Source organism: Talpa occidentalis, unplaced genomic scaffold (genome assembly GCF_014898055.3).
Source record: "Talpa occidentalis isolate TD23 unplaced genomic scaffold, MPIMG_talOcc4v2.1 talOcc4.11, whole genome shotgun sequence".
In the NCBI taxonomy this organism is placed as follows: Eukaryota; Metazoa; Chordata; class Mammalia; order Eulipotyphla; family Talpidae; genus Talpa; species Talpa occidentalis.
In genome coordinates, this window is record NW_023601104.1 from 92,985,003 (window position 1) to 92,999,404 (window position 14,402).

Genomic DNA, 14,402 nt, shown 5'->3' on the forward strand with positions numbered 1-14,402 from the left:
AACTTTCAGTTTTCAAAACAGAATTTAGAGCAAAACTAGAGATGAGAGTATAATATACCAACACAAAGAACAATTTACAAAGATTAACAATTCTGAATTTAATAAGTAAAACTGACAAAAGGGCAGCCTTAAAAATGGTAACAACACGGGCAATAGAAGCAGCACTAAAAAAGTTGGTCTCACACACAGACAGGTCAACCTGTACCTAACAGGCAGTGGATAAGCACTCTTTTAAAAGAGGTGGAACTCGGGCCTCCCTGGTGTCACAGGAGTTATGTCTCAGCGCTATCACGCTACTGCCAGCCACTGTGGCCTGAGTTCGGTCCTTGGCCAGGGAGCCGACCCACATGGCGCAGCAGACCTCTCCTGTCTCCCCGCTGCTCCCCTCAGCAGTGGATTTCAGTGGATCCGCCTGTTCTGCTCCCCACTCTGTCTCCGGTGAGTCCTCTCAACCACCCCCCCCCAGGCACCTCTGGCCTGTACCCCAGTGCTTGTATGCATAAATAAGTACATAAAAGAGGTGGAACTGGGCCTCCCCGGTGGCGCAGCAGTTGAGCGCTGGGTTGCGAACCTGCCCGCGGCCTCTACGGCGCTGGTTCGATCCCCGGCTGCTCCCCGGCCACCGGAGGAGGGTCCCGCATGGCGCGCAGACCTCTCCTGCCGCCCGCTGCTCCCCTCAGCAGTGTACTCCGGTCCTTCTGCCTGCTCTGCTCCCCACTCTGGCTCTGGTGAATTCTCTCACCCTCCCGTGCTTCTGGCTGTACCCAGTGCATGTGTAAACAAAACAAACAAACAAATAAATAAACATGCCTCTATAAAATAAAAAAAAAATCTAAAAAAAAAAAATAAAAGAGGTGGAACTCTAGCTCACAAAGAGTTTCATCACATTTCAAATATTCAGTATCAAGAAACATAGTCTATAGCCATTTAACATCAACAAGTTGATCAGTAAAAAAAGTCAAACACTATGAATAGAAACTGAAAACACCTGCCCAGAAACCCTGAAAGCAGGAATGACACTGACGATAACAAAATATTTCTATCTCGACGACAGTGGCAGTAACACAAATCTAAGGCAATTGAGACTGAAAAAGCGGCGCCCGGAGGGACTTCCACAGCCTTAGCACCGCAGTAAAAAGCAAAAATGGCTGAAAACCAACCTTTTACTCCGCGAGAGCAAAGTAAACCTGAGGAAAACAAAGAGCAAATACACAGCAGATATCAACAAGACAGAAACCAAAGAAACAGGCGTTGACTCTTTGAAACAAAATTTTAGTTGACCAACTCTGGAAAGAAAAAAACAGGCAGACGAATTCAGGGTGCCACCCGGGCTGCTTGCTGAGGAGCCGGCAGCTGGCGCACTCACAGGAGACCAAGACCCACCGCACTCACAGCAAGAGGCCCAGCAAGCAAGAGGCAGTAGGCCCGAGAGAAGAGACCGGCCTGGAGCTGAGTGACAGTGACGGGAGGCGCGCGGCCGGAGCACAGGGCGCGCAAGTGTTAACTGCCCTAACAAGCAGATCTGTGCTTTCAGGGTAATACCCACTGGGTTAATTTACCACAATAAAAATTTATTCCTTGGGGATGGGGGAGGGAAAAGGCATAAACAATTTTAGGAACAAAAGACAGAGTAGATGGGAGTGAGGGGAAGTGGGACTGGCTGTGTCGTGAGGAGATCCAACTAAAGACAAGGTGGAGGAGGGACTGGAATCCTGAGGCCAGAGAGATAGAAAGTCAAGTTCAAGCGTCTGACAACGAGGGTTTCAACAGGAAGATGGTCAACTATGTCATGTTGAAGATGGTCAGCTCTCACTTCTGTGAGAGCCCACGGAAGGGGCTGAGTGACCAGCGTCCTGGAGAAATCAGAGAGCAGGTGCCAAGGTCACACTGGAGAAAAAGACTCTCTGAGTTCCTAATTTTGTGCTAAGCTGTCTCAGCTGATGACAAAGCCCCAAGTGTCACCGCGGGACAAAGTGCCAGAGGCGGACAAGAGGTGACTAGGCACGGGCCCAAGTGCCAAGCCATAAGAGCCACAGTGTCTGACGGGTCAGGTGTGGCCCTGAAATACCCAAGATGACAGCAGGAAATGGGAGGAGGTTGTGAGACAGGTTAAAGTCTTCAATGAGCAGGGGAGCCAGGCAGCATGGAGGAAAGAGGAAGGTAGGGGTCCAGGGCAGAGGCTCTGCAGGGCCCCCTGGAGGGGTGCAAATGAACTAGCTGGCCTGGCTGCGCCCTGCAGGGTGGAGTCCTGGTCCCCCACTTGGCAACACCCCGCCCTCTGAACCCTGGGAAACAGACTGCTGCAACAAGAGGGCACCAAGCATAACACCATTTTTCAAATTAGCTGAGCAAGTAATAGTGCCCTCCAAAATCTAGAGGGAAAAGATCAGCAACATGAGAAGATGTACAAATACTACTGCTCCACAGAAAGAAGGGACAGCAGCAGAAAGTCTTTCCTCTGGAAGAGAGAGTGTGAGCACTCTTTCCCAGGGCATTAGGATTAGGAAGACGTTGCTTCCAAACAAAGCAAGCTTGGGGCAATCAAGACACTAGACGCTGCCTCCTCCTTGGTCGATCCAGAGCACCCTAACGGCGCAAGGTTTGAGGCTGTGGCTAACATCCACGAGCCCCTAGCCAGCGCAAAGGGGCTAGCAAGCCTGCCTCTGAGAGCATGGGCAAGGACGGCCACACAGCCCATGAGCTGGATTTTGAAGACGACCTAATTCACTCAAGCAACTCCTTAAAGGACTATTAATCGTGACCCATCCTTCATTCAAAATCAAACCCAAGGGGCCTGCTATGTACCGGTCCTATGCTCGCTCTGAATGGACAGACGGTTTCTACTCTCAAGACTCAGTCTAGTGGGGGAGACAGAGGTTCTGACGCAACACCCCAACACCGTGTGACAAGGTGGGAAGACACACAGAGGCTGCACAGCAAGAGCAGAGAGGCCTCCCAAGCAGGCGCGAGCACGTGCAGCAAGGAGTCCACAAATGTGCCCATCCCTGCCTGCAGAGCTCTCTCACCCCAACCCTTCTCCAGAAAGAAGTGTCCCCGATATTGACCCAGGCATGGCTGGGCGACTGCTCAGCACCTGCTATACATCTACCCGCCTGGCAGGGGCTCACTGTGGCTGCAGGGCAGTCAGGGCACCGAACAGCCCAACCCCTGCTGAAGGAGTGAGAATGACCCTCTGGCCAAGGCATGGGCTGGTGAGCCCCTGTGGGGCAGTGAGTCCAAGGAGGAGGTTTGTCTCTGACACCATCTTCCTCATCCCCTCCTCCTCATCAGCGCTCACGCAGGCCCTGTGGTACGGAAGCAGGAGGCCTAGGCCCTCGGCCACCGCTGCCACGCAGAGGACTGGCACGCGGTGGAGAGCAGTGCCAAGGAAATCCCACAAGACAGAACAGGCGCCCCAGTCACACCAAGCCGGAAGTCTGCGTAACCTAGGAATTTTCACTGACAAGAAATGTACCTAAAGTTTACGCTAGTTTGTGCTGGGTTTCCTGTTATGTAAAAACCAAAGTATCCCTAACATGGTAATATATTCAAGGTGTGCTAAGTACTAAAGCCACCGGGGCCTCTCCCATCCACACACTGCCCTCAGCACATTCACGGATCACCTCTCACTGTTAAACCTAGTTAAACCTAGTTCTCAAATATTTTTTTTTTTAAGAGGCACGTATTTTATTTATTTATTTGTTTGTTTGTTTGTTTGTTTATACATGCACTGGGTACAGTCAGAAGCGCGGGAGGGTGAGAGAATTCACCAGAGCCAGAGCAGAGAGCAGAGCAGGCAGAAGGACCGAAGCACACTGCTGAGGGGAGCAGCAGGCGGCAGGAGAGCTCTGCGCGCCATGTGGGACCCTCCTCCGGTGGCCGGGGAGCAGCCGGGGATTGAACCAGCGCCGTGGAGGTCGCGGGGAGCTTCCCAATCCAGCGCTCAACCGCTGCGCCACCGGGGAGGCCGTAGTTCTCAAATATTAAAATGAAAATCTTTCCACTTTATTTGCACCTTAAAGAAAAGCAACTGGTCAATATTTAAATACCATGGCTCAAAATTGTCTTAAAAAATGCATACAGAAAGATTTACAAATGTATATAATTTATAACTACCAAAAATATGAAAATTCGTCATGGTAAACACACACACTCCTAAGCAAAAATAAGACACGACAGACAAAATAGGAAGGAAAAGATCCTCCAATTCACATCACAATCAAAGGGCTAATCTCCCTGACAAACAACGAGCCCCTCTATAAAGATCAAGATAAGCCATAACCCACACTAGAAATGGACAAGGGATATGGACAGTCCAGAGAAGTGATTTCCCTCTCCAGATGCTGAACCTCACTAACCACACGGGGAAAACGAAACAGAATGACACTAACTCCTCACTGCCATCCAATGCAGAAGCCCAACCCAGGGAGACTGTGCTGCCTGGTCACATTCATGGGGAGCACAAAGACCGGCCCCGGTGTCAGCAGAAGAAGGCGCCCTAGAGACACCAGAACACAGGTGCCTGTGCCCTCTGACCCAGCAGCACCTTTTCTGGAAATCTGCCCTACAGACAGCCCTGCCCCCGCGCACGGTAACACACGCAGTTCTCACCGCTGTATATGCACTGTTTTCTCAATCAACAATCGAGAATCATCTGGTTAAATAATTTATGGGACATCCACAGCACCAGTATAAAGCACCCATTAAAAAGAGTGAAGACGCTCTATTAATACGGAAAGGTCTCCAATACACATCACCAAGCACAGAAAAAGTCAAAGAACACATTCCTTCAATTCCTTCAAATCTCTGTTCAAATATCTTATTCTTATAACAACAGAGTAAGGGCCACCCTGGTGGTGCACGAGCTAAGTCTCGAATTATGAAGCTACCAGCAGCCCCTACAGCACGAGTTCAATCCCCAGCTAGGGAGCTGACCCACAGGGCGCAGCAGACCTCTCCTGTCTTCCTTCAGCAGCAGATTTCAGTGGATCCACCTGTTCTGCTCCCCACTCTGTCTCTGGGGAGTCCTCTCATCCCCTGCATCTCTGGCCTGCACCCCAGCTCTTGCATGAATAAATAAATATTTAAAACAAAAAAACAAACAAAACAATAGAATGAGCCAAAAACAAATAAAATGGTTACAGGGAAGTGAACTGAAATGGGAACAAACTGCTGAACTAACCTTGTTTTATAGCCCTCATGCTGGTGCCACCTGCAACACAAAATCAAGTGTAACAGCGTCACGAGGCATAACTGACAAGACCGTGTACACCTAAATGTGTATGACTGGGGGGACGGGGTCTGCACCTCCAAACCCTCTGATTCCACTTCTCCAGCCCAGGGAAGAGACACCCAACACCACCTCCCTTATGCTCCTGTGCTCTGCCTGCAGCAGCAATGGCCACCATGGGCCCCGCCAGCCCCAGCACGTGCCCTGCCGTGTTCAGCACCCACTCATCTAGCAAGGCAGAGGGTCCCCGGATAAATTAAAGATAATTCCTCATATTCTAACTGAATTATGGTAATAATTGTGCAACTTGGTACATTTACTAACCATCTCTCAATGAGACCATTAAAACAGACGGCAGAGAGACAAAATCAGTTGGCTGGGACGGGCCGAAGCCGCCGGGGAGAGAGTTAGAGAAGCCAGCCGAGACCAGCAGGCTCCCACTCGCCTGGGCACCAGCATCCAGGGCTCCCGACCGCAGACGGCAAGCCTGGGGTGCAGCCCAACTCTGTCCTTCCAACAGACTCCCAGGGGATGACACTGATGGGCCAATCAGTGGGCCACACTCTGAGGGGTCCAACAACTTCAACAATGAGGAGCTTTGCTCCGTGAAGCTGCTGAGAAATCGGGCACAGGCTACAGGATAGAAAGGATGCACAGGGCGTGGGCGGGGACCAGAAAGTCCCCCCACTTTTAAGAGGAAACAACATATTTACTGTACGGTTTGACTCAGCCCCGGGAGACCACTGAGGGAAGATTAAGCAGGGCCTGGGCACTTAACAGGCGCATGCAGCACAGCAGGGAGGGGAACTCAAGCACAAAAGATGAAAGGAAGTGAGAGGGACCAAAGGGGGGTGGCCAGCACCTCGAGATGACCTAAGTCCTGAAGCCCCTTCCGGGAGTCCTCTGCAGTCCACCAGGACTGCGTCCCCTGAAGGAGGACGCACACTCCTGTATTGGACAGTACAGTAGAGTCTTTTAAAAAGCCATCCTTAGAGCGCTGGAAGCAGGGGACAGCCAATATATAATGCTTGCCACTCTGGAAGAAAATTCTATTCTCCAAAGCCTTGCACAAGCTTTCACCCTCAAGTGCAGCTGACTGGTCTCAAACAGTCATGAGAGGCCCCGCTGGTGGGCCTCAGGCTTCCAGTTGCTCCTCCCTCAGCCTGCCCACCCAGCCATCAAAATTCAGCTTAAATGTCACCTTGTTCAGGTCTCCCTAAATTCCCACAGCCACTGAGACAAACACTGAGTTGTCATCACTTACTACCTGAACTCAACAGAGCAGTCATCGGGGCAGAAGAACAGTTGCCGAGAAAAAGAAAAGCAGAAAACAGAGGTCAACTCAGAAGTCCAGGTAATCAGCTGCCGAGTAAAAACTATCACAAGGACCCCAGGACCTCTTCAGGGAGCGAAAAGTTGCCATTAGTAGGCGGAGCAAAGTGGGGACCCTCCTTGCAGTCAGTCACACATGGAGCATAGGAGGACAAGCCACATGTCACCTAAACCAGGACAGTCACACGTCCCACGTGCCGCAGGCTCCCGCTCCGATGATGTTTCTAAACACCAAAGATTACAAAAGAGAACCATATTAAAATAGTCCTGGTGTCGCAGTGGGTTGAGCACAGCGCTGTGAAGCTGTCTGTAGCCTCTGCAGCACGAGTTTGATTCCCAGCCAGCTAAGGAGCTACCAACATGGCGCAGCAGACCTCTCCTGCCTCGTCCGCTGCTCCCCTCAGCAGTGCTTTTGGTCGTCTGCCTGTTCTGCTCCCCACTCTGTCTCTGGTGTATCCTCTCACCCTCCTGCGCCTCTGGCCTGTACCCTAGCTCTTGTGTAAATAAATAACATCTAAAATAAATAAATAAATAAAATAGTCCTACTTTATTAAACAAATTTAGAATTTTAAAGGATTTCTATTTCACATTAAGCAACACACACAAGAAGCAGGCCCCGGAGGTGCCTGTTGAGATTCCGAGGCAGCAGTGTGCGTGCTGGTGACACAGGAGGCAACCACAGCCGATGTGAAAACACCTGTAGCGCCCACTGGCCGTCAAGCCAGGGTCCTGCTCGTGCGGGATGGCGTCGTAACTGAAGGGCATGTTAAAATTCAGTCAAACCTTGTGAAAACAAAGATGTAAAATATTGGCATGTTCCCTAAATCCTACTCAGGGTAAGAAGCCCTGCTAGGGGGTCTCCCTGGTGGCGCAAGGGGTTAAGCACCGCACTGTGAAGCTGTCCGCAGCCTCTGCAGCACAAGTTCCATCCCTAGCCAGCCAGGGAGATATCCACATGGTGCAGCAGACCTCTCCTGACTCACCCGCTGCTCCCCTCAGCAGTGTATTTCAGTCAGCCTGCCTGTTCTGATCCCCACTCTGCCTCTGGTGAATCCTCTCACCTCCTGCATCTCTGGCCTGTACCCCAGCTCTTGTATGCATAAATAAACAAATCTTAAAAAAAAAAAAAAAAAAAAGAAGCCCGGCTATGCGGGGAAGACTGTCTAAAATCACAGAGATGGTCCACACAGCTTATCACTGGGCTGGAGGCATTTGGGGCTGGCTTCTAAGCCCTACTTGTCTTGGGTCTTTAACTGAATCAATCGGTCATTTACTGTCCCACTGGACTGTGATCTCCCATGTGGGGGAAGGCCTCAACAACATCGCAGAGCAAGCCTAACAGCCTACCTCCCGGCTAGCCCATGAGCCTCTCGGGTCAGCCATCATGACTCACAATTCTTTGATTTCCAATACGCTGCTATACTGCTGTTTTCACACTAATATTTGTTAACTGAAACATTAAGGCAAGAAAGAGCCTCACAAATGAAGATAAAAGTAAGTAAAGAGAATGAACACCTGTACCAGTTTTGCTGCACCACAAAAAGAAAACAAAAGAAACACCCAGTATAACAGTTGGCCATGAACCAATTAAAGGAGAAACAGCTTCAGGTCACAGGATAATCTACTGTGTGATTACTTGGGAATATGTTAAAATATTCCTATTCTTACTTTTTAAATAGAAAGACCTTATAAATTCCTTCCCCTATAGTTTCAAGTACATTTTCCTACTGCTATAAAGTACAGCACAGACTGATTTGGCATATTTTTAGTACAAGACACCCTATTTTAAAGAAAACCCCCATTACAAAATAGAATGAACAATGCAAAACATTACTCAACTTGCAAATTACCAATTGGCAGATTAGTTGTGAAACTGAGAAAAATGCTAAAAGATAAGAGCAATTGCCAACTAAAGTAAATTAGTTTCGCTCAATTGGAAAGGAAGATAAAGCATTTCTGAAATCAGAAATAACAGGCTACATGTTTTAAAACTTACCAAAAAATATAACCTGTACCACCACGTCAGAACAAACCATCTATGTGAAAAATCCAACCCAGGCCCAGAGCGCTGCTACAGGCAGAAAAACCCCTCTTTCCTTCACTCCTGGTTCCACTTATCACTCGTATGGCTATGCCATGTGCAAAGCACACACCTACTTTATATCACAAGTATCAGTACAAAAATGAAGCTTCTTACAGCCAAGAAATGTCACAATTCACCACCACACCATCCACAATCACAGTGCTTTGTGTGTAACAGTGCTGCAGTAACACTTAAATCAGGATTATTGCACTATTATAAAAAAATAGATGCTGAATGCTGAGGATACCGTAACTTTGTCACTGACATTCTCAGACGATTTTATTTATTTATTTTTGTGGGACCCTCGCCGGCAGCCGGGGAATGAACCAGTGCTGCAGAGGCTGCGGGCAGCCTCACAGCCCAGCGCTCAACCGCTGTGCCACCAGGGGAGGCCCCTCAGATGATTTTAAATGTCCTGAAAATTTACAATGAGCATGCCTACCCATTAAAAGTTATTCCTGTTTTTGACGCCCACCCCTACATAATCAGATAGGACCACATTTCAGAAGTCCACAAAAAGAACCCCACTGGAATATAAGATGTTCTTTAAGACAGCCAATGCTGAGTACAAAAATCTTCACATTTATTTTTAAAATAAATTCTTCAGGCATACAGCCAAGCAAGTCAGTAACAAACTCCACTACGTTTTCATTCTTGCTCGAGTTTCCTACAGAGCACAGCAAATACTTCAATCTCTAGATTAACTCAATGATCATCGATACGGGGTCAGGCTCCTTGAGGGCAGACTCGTGGCACCCCGCACGGAGGACAGCGCTTCCCAGCTGGTGGGCATGCCCCAGAGACTCACTGACAGAATGATATGCCAGTCTCACGGATTTCACTGACATATTCTGGGAGCTTCCTGCCACTGCTCACATTCACACATGGAGTCTCTCGAAAGCTCATCGTCATCTTGTTCTTCAAGGTCAAGAGAACCAAGGTTTTGATGACAGCGTCTCAAGCCTCTTTAAGCGATGTTTTCCCCTAGTATGTAAGATTTTATAGTCTAATAACCAAATCGTTACCCATAGTTCAGAAGTCATTAAGGAGTCCTTCGTGGGGAAAAAATAGGTTTCCGCTTAATTCCACATATGTCCTACTAAATGAGGCACAAAATTTCCCAAAGTAAATTTGATTTAAAAAAAAGTTCTAGACGCCTAAGTCCCCTTGTCAACTATAAATGGGGAACAGACAGGTGAAAATCACCAACGGGAGCAGGGTGTAGACACCTGACCTTCTCCGGAGCAGCCCAGGTCTAAAACCAGCCTGTTGACAGGCTGTCGTTCACGTGCCCATACAAAGTATGACTCCCTCAGTCACCGACAGGAGGAGGTTCATGGCCTTTGACAAAGAGAGAGTTCTGAGACAGAGTGCTCATCTCTGCCCGAACACCTCCCCTCTAAAAGCTTATTAGCTGTTATTAACTGGCTCTCCTCTAGCCCTGGCTTCACCTCAGCATCTGAGTACAAAGCTTTCTCTAGAATAAAGACCCAGACTCGTAAAGTTTTCAACTTGCTTTTACAACACACCCAACTCTTCCCAGTTCCCACTGACGCAGCAACGAATCCAAGACATAAAGCTAGCTTCCCAACAGAAAGATGAGTTTATTTTCATGAAGAAATGACTGAGCGCAGAATCACACAACCCTACATGTAAAAAGGTCTTGGAAGCCCTCTAACTCCAGACTCACTGACGTGGGGGGCACTTCAGCAACACCTCTAGGCAGTGCGCTTGTGTCCTGGACGCTTAAAACTGGGAGGGGGAGAAGTAAAACCCCTTGGCTTGAATGTGAAGCACTGTTGAGTAAAGTTTTAAAAAACAGTATGTTAATACTTGGATATGGCAGGCTATATGGCTTGGTAAAAATATATCAAAAGTAATCTGCACCATTTGGTTACTTTCCATTACTTCATCTCTTGCTACACAATTCCCCAATTGTATGAAAGCTAAATTTGTTACCTACTGACAATTTTTAGTGTCTTTAAAAAGATGTGAGCTACTAAAAATAACTGTTACTTTAGGATCCAAAATGTAGTAGGTTTTCTGTTTCTAAAGATCTTTGTAAGTATGGATGGACACGGGTCCTTTATTCATTCACTGGACAAGCAGTGAGTAGCAAGGATCCACCACTCTGTGCATGACACTGCACTGGGCACCAGGAGATGCAGAAAAAAAAACCCAACCCTATGCTAAGGTGGCTTTGAAGAGAGACAGGTTACCATCAGAGAATTACAAATTGGAAACAACTAGGAGGCATATACAGGGAACAATGGGAACGTGTAACAGGGGAAGTGATGGTTAAGCTGAGATCTAAATAGCAGCCGCTCACATACCAGGAGATAGAGCCCCATACAGCGGAAGGGCTGTCCACCAAGCCCAGCTCCGTTGGGCCCCTGATCCTAAACTATCTCTTGTTTTAAAGAGGAGAATGAGTATGCTGCAAAGAAGCTTGAGACAGCCTCACACAAATAGCTTCATTTCAAACTCTGTTAAAATGGGCCTTCCTGGTGGCGCAAGGGGTTAAGACACAACCTATGAAGCAATCCGCAGCCACTGAAGCACAAGTTCAATCCTCCCCCAGGGAGCTACCCACATGGCACAGCAGACCTCTCCTGACTCGCCCACTCTGCTGCTCCCCTCAAACTCTGTTTAAACTCTGTTCTTCATCTACCTCAGAGTTGCTATCAAGAGTCGAGAGAACATATGACAAAATGCAGGGTAAATACTGAAAGTGCTTCCTACCTGTGTGGCCTATAAGCTTGAGCAGTTTCTTCTCCCTCAGACACTGCTCCAGGCTCAGTTGCATCTCGTTTTCCTTATCATGACAACATCCAACAAAGGTCTGCACACCCTCTCTAGTCTTGGTTTTCTCTGAAGAGCTGAGCCTGCCTGAATGCTAAAGTCCCTTCTAAAAACTGGCCTGTAAATGTTTACAAATGCCCAGGTATAAATTTTAGACGGCATCCTCTACTCCATTCCCCCAGAACTCCACTTATCCTTTCAGCTTTTTAAAAGACCTAATTTCCTCTCACTTTACATGGAGATTTAAATTGAATGTATTCGTCCAAATCAGACCTTGTAAATGATCCAAATAATTGTTGTAAGATTTTTTTTTATTGAGGTAACGCTGGTTTACAATACTCTGAACAGGTTGTAAAACTTTATATGTCCCAGTGAAAAAAGTCAAAATGGAAAGATCTGTTAAAAACAGACTTTGGTTTTCTGACTAAAGAAAATCATTTGCTCTATTTTTAAAATCAGAGACTAGAGATACAAAAACAATTGCTTATACTGAGATAAACAATAAACTCATTCATGGAAAAAAAGTTACAATAGCCAGAAAAGAGGGGAAACACCCACCATATCACATAAATGCATCTTTAAGATACCACCAGGAGAAAAGGAAATTTTGCAAAAAGGTCAAAATGCTCACATACAGTATACATTGGAAGGCAAATTTAAATGTTTAAGGTTTGTCTTGTTTAAAATCTTTTTTTCTGGTGTAGTTTTGAAAAGCTCTCCCAGTTTTGCCCATCATTGAATGAATCCCGCAAAAAAAAAAAAAAAGAACACCCTTACGGTATTTCCTGGTGAGAGACCTATTTTCACCATGCAGATGGCGACTACCAGGTCCATGTAAGGTTTGCACTGCTAGCTCAGAAACAATGTACCTCCAAAGAAAACGTCTTTGGGAGCGAATGTCTAAACCTGTAATTGCTAGTCAATTTTGTTTTTCAGCACTTCTAAGTTTTCTATCTAAATAAGTAATAACTTCAAATTCTAAACTTATTTCCAAAGAAAAAGCTAATCCTTCTGTCCTTAATATCAATATCAAGACAGCAGCTTCCTGTTTGACAGTTACTCTTAATGTTTAACTACATTTTACATCTACCTTTTCAGGGCTTTGGAGTTCATATGGTCATTATATTGCAAGTCACAGGTGTGCGCTGCAACAGTCTCTATTTAAAGAGATGCAGCTAGAAGTTAAATAACTCATCGAAGTTAAGTAATTCATCCAAGGTCACCCCAACAAGCCCTGGAAGTAGGACTAACACTTCTGCCCCGAGACCACCAACTCCTTCACACTTTCCGGGTTCCAACACAGAAAAAGCATAATCAAGGGTTTTACTTTCAGAAACTTACAACAGCCTCAAGCACAGCAGTATGCTTATCACAGCCTAACAAAAAAGATTCATCTTTAGCTAGCAAGCTTACTTGCTGCATTTAGGCACCACTCTCATATCACCCAGCAAAAACGTCCCGGATCTGGAGATGGTAATCCCTACAAAATGCTCACTCTTGAATAGGTAACGATTTATTTTCACGCTAGCCGAATTGTCAGGAACTAACCTGTTAGTTTTCCCACGCCCGGGAGCGGTGGGTACCGAATTTCCTCCCTCTTGCCAGAGCCCAAAGACCACAATCTCAAAAACAAGCAGCTCTCAATGAGAACAACGCTACGCAGCCCAAGAGAGAAAAGCTCGAATAAGTTGCTCTGAAGGAATATTTTTTTAAAGAATGATTACATGCCTCACAGATTTAGTGTTAGGTCCCCAGCAGAGAAAGGATGGTTCTTGTAAAGTAGCTTTCAAGGCATATCCCTCCCTGTTCCGGGACACAGTCTGACCTGCTGGACAGGATTCATCTGGGCACGCTGACACCAAACCCCTCTGTAGAGTTCACTGGAAGCATCGCTTCGACCTCCCATCTGTAGGACTCAGTCCAGCCCACACTACACGGGCCAAGATGACCCCCTTTCACAATCTCGGGAGGAGCTTCCCCGGGCGGAGACAGTGACAGCCGTCCTCCCTGGGATGTTCATGGACACGCAAAGTGTTGACACCGACAGGTTCCTCGGGAGTGTCAGCGCGGCGGCAGGTGGAGCAGCCCCGCGAGCCGAGCAGGTCCTCCCTGACCTGGTCCCAAGTCCTGCGCGGCCCAGCCCGGGTGCCGCCTTCCAGCCCTTCCCCAGCCGCCCCGCGCCCCGGCCCCTCAGCAGAGCGGGACTCCCCACCCTCCCGGGCCGGGCGGTCCGGCCGGCCGGCCCGGCCCCGGCCCCGGCCGCCCCCCGGCCCGTGCCCACGCCGCCGGCGGGCCCGGCGACGCCCGGGTCGGTACCTTGCGGACCCCCTTGTAGATATAGAAGTAGAGCTCCCGGCCCACATTGAAGCAGAGGCGGTCGCCGTTGCCAGACTGGTCGTTGAGGTTTACGAAGGAGACGCGGACGGGGTTGGACCCCTGCGAGTTGAAGGGCACCCGGTTGGGCCGGCTGTACTCCGAGTGCGGCAGCAGCTTGTACAGACCTTCCCGGGTGGTGAACTGGGTCTTAATCTCGTTCATCTCCTTCCCTCCTCCCTCCGTCGCCATCTTGGAAAGCAGCGTTCATCCTGCCCCGAGTGCCCGGATCACGCCCAGCGCGCAGGCGCCGACCCGGGCTCCCGCGCTGCCCCCGCCTCTTCCTGCGCGCCCCTCCCACCGCGGGCCGGCCCCGCCGCGGGGACGGGGCGGGCTTGTTTACGGCGCCACTGCGCAGGCGTGCTCACCTGGCGCGCGTGTCACGGGGCGGGGCTTTTCCGGCCCCGCCCCCGGCCCCGCCCCGGCCCCGGCGCTGTGCAGGTGAGGCGGCGCCCGGGCCGGGTGGGGTCGCGCAGGGACCTGCTCTGCTGGCCCCGACCCTGGAGAGCGCCGGGGCGGCCGCCGCCCTCAGAGTCTGCGCGCGGGCGCGGGCTTGGGGGCCGGGTCGGGCAGGCGCTCTGC

At 49.0% G+C, this 14,402-nt stretch overlaps 1 protein-coding gene across 4 annotated transcripts in view; it reads right to left on the reverse strand.

Annotated features, from left to right (window-relative positions):
- WDR20 (WD repeat domain 20) overlaps positions 1-14,084 on the reverse strand; it is a 50,392-nt gene extending 36,308 nt beyond the window's left edge. For 3 of the 4 annotated variants that reach the window (XM_037503878.2, XM_037503877.2, XM_037503881.2), the window contains exon 1: positions 13,764-14,084. In XM_037503878.2, the coding sequence (XP_037359775.1) occupies positions 13,764-14,012 (249 nt within the window). In that variant the 5' untranslated portion in view covers positions 14,013-14,084. The remainder of the gene's footprint in view (positions 1-13,763) is intronic. The other variant, XM_054692214.1, reaches the window with a different exon arrangement.
- Between the last annotated feature and the right edge of the window lie 318 nt (positions 14,085-14,402).